The 14,054-nt window shown below is 40.2% G+C and overlaps 1 protein-coding gene across 1 annotated transcript; it reads left to right on the forward strand.

The window, feature by feature from the left end:
* Positions 1-2,659: 2,659 nt before the first annotated feature.
* cyp24a1 (cytochrome P450, family 24, subfamily A, polypeptide 1) lies at positions 2,660-9,302 on the forward strand. The gene is made up of 12 exons (XM_028576681.1): positions 2,660-2,917; positions 3,036-3,226; positions 3,344-3,437; positions 3,536-3,629; positions 4,160-4,251; positions 4,560-4,671; positions 5,966-6,111; positions 6,636-6,802; positions 7,426-7,504; positions 7,773-7,970; positions 8,137-8,248; positions 9,059-9,302. The coding sequence occupies exons 1-11, from the start codon at positions 2,660-2,662 to the stop codon at positions 8,245-8,247; spliced, it is 1,542 nt and encodes a 513-aa protein (XP_028432482.1). The 3' UTR covers position 8,248; positions 9,059-9,302.
* The last annotated feature ends 4,752 nt before the right edge of the window (positions 9,303-14,054 follow it).

Below are 14,054 nucleotides of genomic sequence, written 5' to 3' on the forward strand. Positions count from 1 at the left end.
ATTGCAGGGAGAGGCAGATAAACCAGTTAGCTTATTTGAAGCCTCTAGCCTGATCCTACCAGACTCTCGTACATTTCATCTGTACAGAGAGTCTGGCCACTCTCCATTGACAACTTCATTGAAGGCGGGTTCTCTGTTGAAGTTTAAAACTATTGGATCTGCCCAGAGCCACTCTGGATCTGCCATAACCAATCGCCAACGTTTGGTCATAATGTCGGCTTAGCATCACTAGTGTTCGCCTTAGCCAGCTCCTTCACCTTCACTAACGGAGCAATATCTGGTGTGACCACCCTTTGCCTTCAAGACAGCATCACTTCTTCTAGGTACACTTGCACAAAGTTTTTGAAGGAACTCGGCAGGTAGGTTATTCCAAACATCTTGGAGAACTAACCACAGATCTTCTGTGGATGTAGGCTTCCTTAAATCCTTCTGTCTCTTCATGTTATCCCAGACACACTCGATGATGCTGAGATCAGGGATCTGTGGGGGCCATGCCATCACTTCCAGGACTTCTTGTTCTTCTTTACGCTGAAGATAGTTCTTAATGACCTTCGCTGTATGTTTGGGGTCATTTTCCTTCAGAATAAATTTGGGGCAAATCATACGCCTCCCTGATGGTATTGCATGATGGCTAAGTATCTGCCTGTATTTCTCAGCATTGAGGACACCATTAATCCTGACCAATTTTGCAAACATTTGCAGAAATGCAGCCCCAAGGAACTTGCAAGGAACCTCCACCATGCTTCACTGTTGCCTCTACAGCCCTTCGGCGAACAACCTGCCTTCTGCTACAGCCAAATATTTCAAGAGCACCTGCTGCCATTTTTCTGCACCCCAGTTCCTGTTTTTGTGCATAGTTGAGTCGCTTGGCCTTGTTTCAGTGTCTGAGGTATGGCTTTTTGGCTGCAACTCTTCCATGAAGACCACTTCTGGCCAAACTTCTCCGGACAGTAGATGGGTGTACCTGGGTCCCACTGGTTTCTGCTAGTTCTGAGCTGATGACACTGCTAGACATCTTCTGATTTCAAAGGGAAATAAAGCTTGATGTGTTTTTCATTTGCTGCACTAAGTTTCCTTGGCCGACCACTGTGTCTACGATTCTCAACATTCCCTGACTTTTTGCAAGTGTACCCATAAGAATTGATGCTGGTTTGAAGGCAAAGGATAGTAACACCAAATGTTGATGTGATTTAGATGTGTTTTTGGTCGCTCACTTTGCATTTTGTAAATTGATAAAAATAAACAATCATTATTTATATTTTTGAAAGCATTCTTAGTTTACAGCATTTTTTCCACGACTTTTGCACAGTACATTTACTTAAGTGCTGTACTTATGAACTTATGGTACATAAGTACAGCACTTAAGTAATTGTACTTAGTTACATTCCACCACTGATCAATACAATCCATCTTGTTTGTTTAATCTGTACAAAAACCAAAGGAAGACACACTATGGGGATAATTGATGTGTGTGTGTATGTGTGTGTGTGTGTGTGTGTGTGTGTGTGTGTGTGTGTGTGTGTGTGTGTGTGTGTGTGTGTGTTACACTTGGAGAAACTCTCGTTCAGTTAAGGTTCAAGGTTGTTCTGTACACCTGAGAGTCTGTGAATGAGCACTTTTACAACACAGGGGCCCTGCATGTTATTTAAGTCCTGCCAGCTCTGAGGGGGCGGTGTGTGTGTGTGTGTGTGTGTGTGTGTGTGTGTGTGTGCGTGCGCGTGTGCGTGCGTGCGTGCGTGCGTGCGTGCGTGCGTGCGTGCGTGCGTGCGTGCGTAATAGGGAGACAGATATCATGGAGGTGGTTTTACTGCAGGTAACCCCATCAACTAATCAACAGAGCTGATATCAAACAGTTGATTGATAAAATGTATCAAATGAAGCTTTCTACATATTTTTTTCTATTCCTGCTTGCTTTTTGTCATGTGTATTTATTAAAAAGTGTTTCACAGTTGGAAATAAATTAGATTTTAACATTAGAGGCCACATAGAAAGATCTGGAATAATAATTGAATGATCTGATTCTGAGGATTGCCATGTTTGAGAGGACTGTAAGATGAGGCAACAACCTGCAAAGCTCAAAAAAAGTTATTCTCCATTTTAGATGATTTTCCATAATATTAATGATATAATTTAACACTATATGTGTAATTAAAATACAAATTCAAAAGGAGAATGGCCCTGAAAATGCAGTTCCACTCCCCCCCCTCCACAAAGAACACACTCCAAAATGCAAACAAAGCAAACACACACAAACACACACTGCAATCTGTCAAATATTTGCCCACGGTGCAGAAGTGTGGCAGTAGTATTTGCTCAGCCAAAGTTTCGTTTCTTCCAATGGCGGGTCGCTCTGAAACACGGTTCAGAGCGTCACCTCCGATGTGGCCTGTATGTTTATTTATAAAGCGAGGGGGGGCGACGAGGGCACCTTCTCGGTCTATCTGGGGTCATACGACCCTCCCAACGTGGATAAATGAATAGTGGGCTCGACGGCCACACCATGCAAGACCGGCCCCTGATTGGTTCAGTTCACGGCAGGAATAAACACTCTCAGGGTATATATATTGTGGTAAGGTGTAACACTTCCAAGAAACGAGAAACCCCCACGATAATAGCCTATATCATTCTGCTTTATCAAACAAATCTACAAATTTCGAGGATGAGGACGCAGATCCAAAAAGTTCCTCAGATCGTAGAGTTTCTAAAAAAGAAATCTGTCGGGCTGCAGCACTTCAAACCAACATCTTCAGTGTGCGTCCTGGAGGAGAAGGATGCTGCGGAGGCTGCGCGCTGCCCTCACGCTGCCTCCAGAGCGCACAGCCTGGACGCGATCCCAGGACCCACCAACTGGCCGCTCGTCGGCAGTCTGGTCCAACTTCTCCGGAAAGGAGGTCTGACTAGACAACACGAGGCACTGGTACAGTATAATTAATAACTTTCCCTATTGTTTTCTTAGGAAATACAGCCTATTTTTTGTTCAACATTGGAGCAACAAATTTCTCTGACTGATAAAAGACTCTTTCAATTTATCTTAGGTTGATTACCATAAGAAATTCGGCAAGATTTTCCGGCTGAAGCTGGGCTCTTTTGAGTCGGTGCACATTGGCGCCCCTTGCTTGCTGGAGGCGCTCTATAGGAAGGAGGGAAATTACCCTCAGAGACTGGAGATCAAACCCTGGACAGCATACAGAGACATGAGAGACGAGGCGTACGGACTCCTCATTCTGTAAGTAGACTTTCGATTTCTTGTTTAATCATCTAGAAAGTGTCCACGATTCGTGGGGACGCAGCTTGAACACGCTTGAAGTGCGACGTTTTAAAGTAGGCTAAACTGTGTTTGCAGGGAAGGGAAAGACTGGCAAAGAGTGAGGAGCGCTTTTCAGCAGAAACTCATGAAACCGACAGAAGTGGTGAAGCTTGATCGCAAAATAAATGAGGTAAGGTTCAGAGGTTCCAAAGTATCGGAGTTTATGTTTTATGTTTTACGTGTTTATTGGTGATGATTAGTGACAGCTTCTGTCTTGTTTAAATGCAGGTGTTGGTGGATTTCGTTGGCAGAATTGGACAAATAAACGTCAGTGGAAAGATCGAAGACTTGTACTTCGAACTGAATAAATGGTCTTTTGAGAGTAAGTTCAACTGTTTTTGCCAGAGTTACCAATTTAGGCTGCAAGTATGGATTCGTTTTTATTATCAATGAATCTGCTGATTATTTTCTGGATCTATTGTTTAATATGTGTGTGAGGGGGGAAAAATTGATGGAAGTGTCATCTTCATATCAAGAAAGATATTCCGTTTGCTTTCACATTAGAAAAAAAAAAAGCAGAAAAATCCTCATTTTACAGGCTGGTACCAGGGAATGCGACTGAAACGATTAATTGATTACCAAAATAGTTGCAAATGAATTCTTTGTCGGTTGACAAATCAATGAATCAGCTCTACAATTCATTATTTTGTTTACCGAAAGCACTGGGATGCATCTGTTGTAACAGCTGTATACATATGCCATGTTTTTTTGTGACATAACTTAAAAAGAAAGATCAGTAAATAATTTGTGATGTATCTACAAGTATCTAGATATAAATATTCAATTGAAAAGTCTTTACTGCTCAGGCTCTGAATCTCTGAATCTCACTCTTTGCTTTTCTTTGTCGTTTAGCCATCTGCCTCATCCTCTACGACAAGAGATTTGGTCTTCTGCAGGAGAAAGTCAACGAGGAAGCCATGAACTTCATCACCGCTGTGAAAACAGTGAGTACTGCCTGTTGTTTGTTCCACTCATAGCAGCAGTGTGTCCCATATGAGAGGACACTTGAGATGATCTGAGATAACAGCGGTTCAGTGTCTGACTGACGCTCTCGCTGTATTTAACTGGGATTAAGGGGCAAACCAATACCTCTCCTCCACAGTCAGGAGATAATACGGGAATGCTCACAAAGGTCTCACAGTGCAGAAGGGGCAAGAAACAACAGAAGACATGATAAAGATTGCATAATTTAGTGTGAGTGAATGATGATTAGCTTTAATTAACATTCTGCCCTCTTTTTCTTTCTCTGTAGATGATGAGCACATTTGGCATGATGATGGTCACACCCGTGGAGCTCCACAAGAGCCTCAACACCAAAACATGGCAGGACCACACAGCAGCTTGGGACCGCATTTTCAGCACAGGTACAAACACACACTACAAAATTACACAAAAAGATTACTCTCATTTGATAAAGTTGTAGTGCAGTTTGTCTACACTGTTGTGCAAACCTGTTTGGGCTCAGTTCCAGCCACAAGATAGATAGATAGAGAGGAACAGAGGGAGGGTGGGTTTGAACTGAGTGCCTCAGTGTTTTTTATGTACTTGGCACTCGGGTAAATGGCAGCCAGAGTCATAGTAACCACATGACCTAAGAGGGAGAACTCTGCCAAATATTTGTAGTAGCAGGAGGTGGGAGGAGGGAGGAGGGAGGAGAGAGAAGAGGATGCTGCTGTAGCTCATTACAACCACACACACACACACACACACACACACACACACACACACACACACACACACACACACACACACACACACACACACAAGCCTGGTGGTAAACTTTATGATTCACATGAATAGTCACAGATCAAACAATTACAGAACTATAGAGGCATCACTGGTCATCCATATGATTCAGGTCATATGGATGTGATGTTATGTAAGGACATCATCGGGCCTACAGTACACATTTAAAAATGGAAATTTAATTTAACACAGTATCACACATTGCGACTCACCACGCTTACATATGGCCTGAAGCCTAAATCATACAGGCGAAGGAGGACAACCCAAAGAAAAAGATGAATGTTGACATAACTTGATCTGGATTACAAACACTGCAACACAGGTGGGACTAGTTACTATTATCATATTAGTCAATCTATAAAATGTCAGTAAATAGTAGAAAAATGACCCCAAGACGAAGGCTTAAAATGTCTCGTTTCGTCCGACCAACAGTTAAAAAGATTTTCTTTAAAATGATGTAAAGCAGAGAAAAGAAGCAAATCCTCACGTTGGTGAAGCGGGGCTCAGCAAATATTTCTCATTTATACTTGATAAATGACATTGATTGTCAGAATTGTTGCAGATTAATATTCTGTCAAACAACTTATCCATTATTCAATTAATTTCAGCTCTTTCAGCTTTAAAAGTCAAAAGGTCTAAGAAATCAGCTCTGATAAGTGAGATTTTAAAGCAACATGAGACCTAACCAAGCTCCAAACAAACAAAATGATCAGATTCCTCAATACAGATGCAATGGTTAAAACATTTTATATTATTTAATAAAAGTATCACAGAGTCTTTGTTTTAGGATGTCAAATAGGAGCAATGGACACCAGTAGGAAATAGCCAAGCACATGACCGATACACACTGAATACACTGATACAAATGCGAGATCAGTGTGATTACATCTTCACTGCTTTGTGTTTCCTCAGCCAAAGTCTACATAGACAAGAAGTTGAAGAGGAATGCCGTCAGAGCTCCTGATGACTTAATTGGTGACATCCTACACCACAGCTGTCTCTCTAAGAAGGAACTGTACGCAGCCATCACAGAGCTACAGATCGGAGGAGTTGAAACGGTGAGCAACATTTTGTACTACAAAGACACATTTCATTTACAGGAATAGTTTGATATTTTGGGAAATACGCTTAATAACTTTCTTGTTGAGAGTAGTCAGATAAGAAGATCAATACCACTCGCCTATATATAGAGGAGTGGTATCGATCTTCTTATCACTTACGTCAACAAAGCTATTAAATATATTTCGCCTAATTTCAAATTATTGCTTTAAAGCTATTTCTGCCTATTCCAGCTTTTTGTTTATATACAGTTAGCTGCACCATTGTATAGTTAAGAACTGTACAGCCTTTATAATACAATCAGGTGCTGCAGTTACAGTGCTTCAAAAGCAGGGAATGAGTGTTGTTTGGATGTAACTGAGGAGCCTTTGAGGGACCCCAAACATTCCTTAGCTCTCTTCAGGACCCCACTGAGGAATGAACTTATGGTAGCTGCCTCACTAAGTGACATCTCCTCTCTGCCTCCCTCTCTCTCTCTCTCTCTCTCTCTCTCTCTCTCTCGTGCTGTGTTTACGTTTCTCAGACCGCCAACAGTATGCTGTGGGCTATTTTCAATTTGTCACGTAACCCTGGCGCCCAGAGGAAGTTGCTGGAGGAGATTAGAGAGGTGGTGGCTCCCGACCAGGACCCGTGTGGAGAGCACATCAAGAGCATGCCCTACCTCAAGGCCTGCCTCAAGGAGTCTATGAGGTACAGTACAACAGGGTCACAGTGTAGAAAACAGAACAGCTACATAAAGCTCCTGGCTGCTGCTACTACAGTTACATTATGAGACATAATTAGCAGGCTATAAACTGCAGTGACTACTACAGCTCATGGTCAAGTTAAAACATTTGTTAGCTACACATTACATGACATAATATCCACCGATAAATTTGTTCCACAGTTTTCCAATCAGACTCACTGGCTGCATCATGATTTTGCTCAGTACCACGGAGATTAAGGGGCAAAACTCCCACACATGACTGCCTCAAAAACATGAGATATCCAGGCATGCCTAGCAACAACCAGTGATCCCAGTTTAAACCGAGTGGTCATGTTCAAATCACTTCCTAACCTAATGTACTTACACTTTCTCCCCTTCTTCTCATGCAGTCACAAGTTGCCTATATAACAGGTTATTTAAGGCTAATGCCATAACTACATCACACAGGGAATGTACATGACCCCCTGACTGGAGATTATATCTCGCCTCATCTAGCACTGAAAAACATCAAGAGTATGTTTAGCTCCTGTTAAACAGCTTAGATATGGGTGTCATGCTATACTATAGTTTCACTTTCCCATGTATTTATTTTTTTTTATTCTCACAGGTTATCGCCATCAGTCCCGTTCACCAGCAGGACTCTGGACAAAGACACTGTGTTGGGAGATTATGCAATTCCCAAAGGAGTAAGTGGCTTAGTTCTCCTTGCCATACACCTAACATGAGCAGATTACATTCTTATATAAATTTACATTTGACCAATGTCTGACGAAAAAAAAAACTTGTATACTGTACAAAGCCTAAATGGAGAAACTCTAAGAGCATGTGCAACTCAGCAACTGCATGGCAGGATAGGAATTACAGTAACAAGGTCTTTATTGGACTTTATACTGGAGCACACTATGTATTTAATTTGAAAATAATGCTGAAATTGTAATTTTTGTTCATTTACAGACAGTTTTAATGATAAACAGCCACGCACTGGGCTCCAATGAGGAGTACTTTGACAATGGGAAGAAGTTCAAACCTGAGCGCTGGCTGCGGGAGAATAACACCATCAACCCCTTTGCCCACGTTCCCTTCGGCATCGGAAAAAGGATGTGCATTGGCCGACGGCTGGCAGAGCTGCAACTCCAGCTGGCCATGTGCTGGGTAAGTTCAGACAGAAGTTCAGTACAGTTTATAGACTCATTAACAGTGTGTAGTTCAATACAATTTCTTAACACTACAGACTGATTGTTTTTTATTTTTCTACCACGTGACTCTCTTGAGGCTTTAATCCACTGATCAAATCCAACCCTGCGTGTGTTTCCTTCAGTTGGTCAGAGACTATGAGATTGTGGCAACAGATAATGAGCCGCTCGACGTGATCCATTCAGGACTTTTGGTCCCCAACAGAGAACTTCCTGTTGCCTTTATCAAGAGATGAGGTGAGTAGATTTTTTGTATCTCCATTTCTGCTTTTTCTCAAGAGAAAAGTTTGACGTCTTGGGAAATGCAGTATACATATTCTCTTTTTCCCCCAAGAGTTTGATGAGAAGATTGATAGCACTCTCCTCTGATGACAGTGCTATCAATTTTCTTATCTTACTTTCCACTGGAAAGCGGATAAGCATATAACTCTTACTTTAAAGGTCCAATGTGTAGGAATTTCTCCCATCTAGCATTGTGATCATATATCGCAATCAACTCTCTCTCAAAAAGCCGGCCTCTTGCTCTTTTCAATATCCTTTTTCTTTTTCTGGGCGAAGAGAACAATCCTGTTCCTGAAATTGGGATTTTGAATACGTGTGGTCCTCCATGTTTCCTTCTTCAAACTTGCCGGGGCCGGGAAGCTACGATACCCATTAGCAGCATTAGCAGCACCTGTCAGCTTATCATGCGACAGCCAAAACGTGAAAGGCGGAGCAGTATGTCCTGTATGTCCCTTACCAGCTAACGTATTTCAAGATGGTGAATGAATATGGAGCATCTACCCCAGTTCATGCAAGTGCAAATGTAAAATTTCAAGCCAAAAGGAATACTTGGAATTGATGGTGGTAGTAAATATTCATGAAAAAGGACAAGTTTGTGAACGGGCAACACAGATTTTGATAATGAACAACTAAACACGTTACACACTGGACCTTTAAGTCTGATGTTTATTTAATCTAGGTTTCTTATTCATGGTAACTACAAAAGGACATTAACACTGTGGCATTTGCACATATGAATTATTAATTATTTCCCTCCCCTCTCAGGCTCCATATTCAACTCTTGTGGACATAGTGACAGAAGACAATACCTCTGTTGCCATGGCGCTGATGGTCCAGTGACTCCCTCTATTGCTGCTCTGTAAATAGAATACATAAGACAAGCATTATTATATATGTAATCATTGCCATAAATACCTCTAACTTATTTAAAACTATTACTTATGACTGATGACTAACTAAAATACCAGGTGTTATATAGAAATTGGATGTTGTGCCAAGGCAGCTGTGTATGTAAATGTCTAACGATTGCTTTCCCTTGTTTAATAACATATATATAGGTCACGCATATGTTTATTTTTCATTGTGTATATAAAATGCTATTCTAATTTTGTAATATTGTACATTGTGTTATGTAAAGGCATATTTTATTCACTGAAATAAATACATAAATGTATTAAAGCCATGTCTGTGTTTACTTTTTAAACTGGTTGACAAGATTGGTATTAAAGTTGTTGGGTGATTTGGAGTCTTAACAGCCTGAGTAACAGAACTGAATAAATATTTTTTTTAAAGGTATGTATGCCTGTTTATCTTTTTTTATTAGACAAGCTCTGTTTTCCCTAGAGTTTGGTCCGATGCTTGATTCAGATCATTACAGAATCATTCTATAATCTCTACATTCAAATCAATCTAAATCCTTTTCAGATGAATGTTTGATGAAATATTTTCAAACAAAGTTGTCACGTGTTTAGTATAATGCTTTTTTCAGTGTAGATCCCCAATCATGGCGTGTGACTCCTTAAAAAGAGATGTCTGCTTGTGACCTCAGTGTGGACTTGAGTTATGAGTTTCTCCTCAGACTGCTTATACTTTTACTTTTGATGCTGTCAATATGTTTGTACTAAATCTGTTAATGCAGTATGTTTAATATAGTATTTTAACATTCTCATCAAAGGGTTTATATGATATTGTACGAAAGCGTATGCACAATAATTTGTATGATATCCTTTCACTTGGCTTAATTAACATTATGTCTCCCATATTTCTCTCTGGACAGAGATGATACACTGCGTACAAATTTGAAGTGAACAGTACAGTCTGTGACTAGTTGAAGCACAGGTCCTAGTGAGGATTGAACTCACGAGTGCTGGTTTTCGTGACCAAGTCAGATCATGTCCAGTGTTTCCTTTATGTTGATTTTGTAGTGGCGGCCCACCATGGCAACATTTCTGCCACCACGGTATCAGAAATAGGGCTGTACAAAAAATGTAGTCGCAGTTGCCTTTTAAATTATCCTGCTGCTCACATTGCAATTTAACAACAAGTAGAACTATTCAGAGGTTATTGGACCCGTCCAGTTTAACTCCACATACTGTTGTGTTGATGGAGTTTATTGTCAAAACGTTCGCTTTCTTCTGAGTCGACTATTAAACGAACAGCTCCACCAAAAATGTCACTGCGGTGGGTCCGTTCTAAGTGTAGACCTGTTGTAGATGTTAAGTGCCCTTTAGTTCCTCTGTTCGGACAGACCTGCCCCCACTGCTAAAAAAAATCCTAAAGGAAACACTGATGTCAGATTAAGAGTATGACATCCCTACGATAAAATAGAACTTTATTTATCCTATAGGGAAATTGCAGAAAACCTGAAGATGAAATTTAACATGACTGCTAAATGCTCAATATGTCCTTATATCCATAGTTTGGTAATGAAAGCATCAAAGATGACAACTAAGGAGATATAGCCTAGGTCCAGGTTTAAAAACCTTATCCAAGGTTCATAACCAGTGAGGGCCAGTACAGTATGACGTGTGTGTGATGTGTTTTACTATACTGAACTGTGACAAAGTGGGTGAGATTCCATGCACTCACCACTTGTCCCTTAGTGCTTGTGTACATTTGTCCATATTTACTTTATATATTGTTTTTTTCATATGGTATTCAATTTCAGTTTCCTTTAATGTTATCACTGCTGTTGTGTAACATTTCACTTACTATCCTGGGTTTGTTTGTGTTAAAATTCTTACATTCTTACATCAAGCACTGGTTTAAAGCAAACACACAAGTGAAGTTTAGTTTGAGTAAGATTTATTAAGGTGTAGGTTTGAACAGTTAATTGTCTGTTTCTGCATACTCATCTTTACTTTGTTCCTTTGTCTGGTCACCATGCAGGAACGTTTGAGGAGGAGTTGCTGATCATTTCTGGTGTATTTCTACTATTTTTTATTTTTTTATTTTTATTTAAACAGGGACAATGTACAATATACATTAACCTTAGACAGGAGAGATGCATTATACCAGGTTGTAGCACTTGTGCTAGTGCTAGTTTCCACCTGTAGTCCCTGGATAGGCTGATGTCAACAAATAAATTTAATAATACATTTATCCCAAAACCAACATTAAAATGATCACACCCTTCATTCATTCATCAGCATTCATTTACAAATACGCTCCCACATACACATCAATTACTATACATTATGTGAACATGTTTGTTTTAAAAGAAGCCATTTTATGGCCCGATGTGAAAAAATGTTAAAATTTACACGTAATCAGCTCTGTTGGCAACTTATTCCACTTATTCCACTGTATTTATGATGTCATCACTGACATTACAGGGCAGAACCAAGGGATGGGGGTTTCTTGTGTCTAGTGATTTGTCATGTTTGGTTAGGCTTTTGAGGTGTAATTGGGGGGAGTTGCATACCTCAGAAAAGTGTTCTTTATCTGTGTAATATAAGGACAAACTGTATAGCTTTGTTCAGACTGTGGTAAGGTTCAAAATGTTCAGAGAATCACCTCAGGGTGATAGTGGTGCGGCCCAGGGCTGATTGAGAGCCCTTTAAAGGCAGTGGCATTTTTATTTTGTTTTTATTTTTTTCGCTGCTTGAAAGAGGGGGAAGAACCGTGCTGCCATACACATGAGTTGTTTCATTTGGTTGTGGAGTTTTGTTATTTTGTTATGTTTTTTTTAAGTTTCAGGTTTCTTTGTATTTTTTAAAATCTATTTTCATTTTTCTTTATTTATACGTGTTGGGCGCACTGTAAATAAATCAGCCCTGCTTGGAATTTAAGAAGTCTGCCGTCCTATCATTTTGACACTGGCAATGCTACACCACACAGCTACACCACATGACCTAATCCTACAATGTCAAAATCATGTTACACAATCTATTGGTAAATATTAAACCCTGTGGTTCCCAACCTTTTTGGCTTGTGACACCTTACCAAAAAAAACGACTAGGCTTCTTGTTAGCGGTTTCACCAAAGATGTTTAGATTTCCTCCTCTGGTTGAAAATGGTTTCATTTAAATACATATTATAAACCGACAGAAAAGTAGCCTATAACTCTTTAATATGTCACAAAAAAGCAAAGATTGGACTTTTACTTATGTAAAAGATCTGAATACTTCCACCTCCGCTCGTTCTACATCAAGGGATGCTCCTTAAAGACAGCCTGAAGAGATAAGCTACACCAATTCCACACCAGCTCCTCATTTGTTGTCCTGACATTCCTGACAGTTTCACACCACTGTACCTTGATTCATGTGACTCACATGACTCCGTGAGGCCTAAAGCCTCACATGTGAGCTCAGTTGACTTCAACACGTGAGGCTCCACCAGTCAGGAGAAATGTGTATTTTAAAATCTGAATATCTAAAAATATCTTCAAGTATATAAGTAAAGAAAACTGTAATGTTACTGTAATGTAGAGTATGTACTGAACATTCAAGAGTTTTGTATATGAATGGAAACAACCTTATAGTTGTATAGTATAGGCTATAAAATAAAGGTTTTGTTCAACTAAATTACAATAAAAGATATTTTTCACCCTCGTCTATAGCCATGCCGATAGTTGCATCACAGTCATTTAGAAAACACTTTGTCCAAAGCAATGTATAAAGGAAAGTTTCATAGTTTGAGTTTAGTGTATAGTTTTATTTGACCAAGTTTTCTTGGTCAAAAGAAATAGTCCTTGAAAGTGGTAGACAGTGAGATCTGTGGATTACGGAGATCGACTGTGTCTGGAAAAGTCTGTATTGTTGTACTTCTTTAGTGCTGTGAAGAACTTGATTTCAATCATGTGAACTGTGGTAAAGATACAGGGAAAGCTTAAATGATAGTAATGCTCTAGTGAGGATCAAACTTACCTCCCCTGGTTTATAAGAGCAGAGCTCTAACCACTGAGCTATAGAGCCACAGACTTTGTGCGCGTAGTATGTCATCAGATCAGTGTTAGTACGGTCAGATGAGAGAAATACTGGTGTAGAGATTGAGCCCATTTATTGACTTAACTGAAATAGTGTTTTCAAGTAGTATAATAATGTGTAAAGTACTGAAAGTGACTCCTATATCACCTAATAGGGTTGAGGCAGAGATCTCAGTGACAGATACAGTCGGGGAAATAAGTATTTGACCCCTTGCTGATTTTGCAGGTTTGCCCACTTACAAAGAATGCAAAAATCTACAATTGTAATCATATGTACATTCTAACAGTGAAAGACAGAATCCCAAAGAAAATTCCAGAAAATCACATCATATGAATTTATTAAAATTGATAACCATCTGATGAGGAAAAACAAGTATTTGACCCCCTGGACAAACAGCAAGTATTCTGGCTCCTACAAGCCAGTTAGTCTTTCTTTAAGACACAGCCCCAATCCGAACCAATTATCTACATCAAATACACCTGCCTCACCTCGTTACCTGTATAAAAGACACCTGTCAACACCCAAACAACCAGCATCCAACATCACCACCATGGGCAAGACCAAAGAGCTTTCTCACGGACATCAGGGACAAGATTGTTGATCTGCACAAGGCTGGGATGGGCTACAAGAGAATCGGAAAGCAACTTGGAGAGAAAAGATCAACTGTCGGTGCAGTTATCAGGAAATGGAAGAAGCACCACACCACCGCCAACCTCCCTCGGTCTGGGCCTCCACACAAGATCTTGCCTCGTGGGGTCTCCCTGATCATGCGAACGGTGAGGAATCATCCCAAAACCACAAGGGGGAACTGATGAATCAACTGAAGGCAGCTG

The sequence above is a fragment of the Perca flavescens genome, chromosome 4 (genome assembly GCF_004354835.1).
Source record: "Perca flavescens isolate YP-PL-M2 chromosome 4, PFLA_1.0, whole genome shotgun sequence".
Taxonomy (NCBI): Eukaryota; Metazoa; Chordata; class Actinopteri; order Perciformes; family Percidae; genus Perca; species Perca flavescens.

Coding starts and splice junctions, on each gene's coding strand:
- cyp24a1 (XM_028576681.1), top strand. CDS start 2,660: ATGAGGACGCAGATCCAAAAAGTTCCTCAGATCGTAGAGTTTCTAAAA. Junction 3,227..3,343: donor GCGTACGGACTCCTCATTCT/GTAAGTAGACTT, acceptor CTGTGTTTGCAG/GGAAGGGAAAGACTGGCAAA. Junction 4,252..4,559: donor TCATCACCGCTGTGAAAACA/GTGAGTACTGCC, acceptor CTTTCTCTGTAG/ATGATGAGCACATTTGGCAT.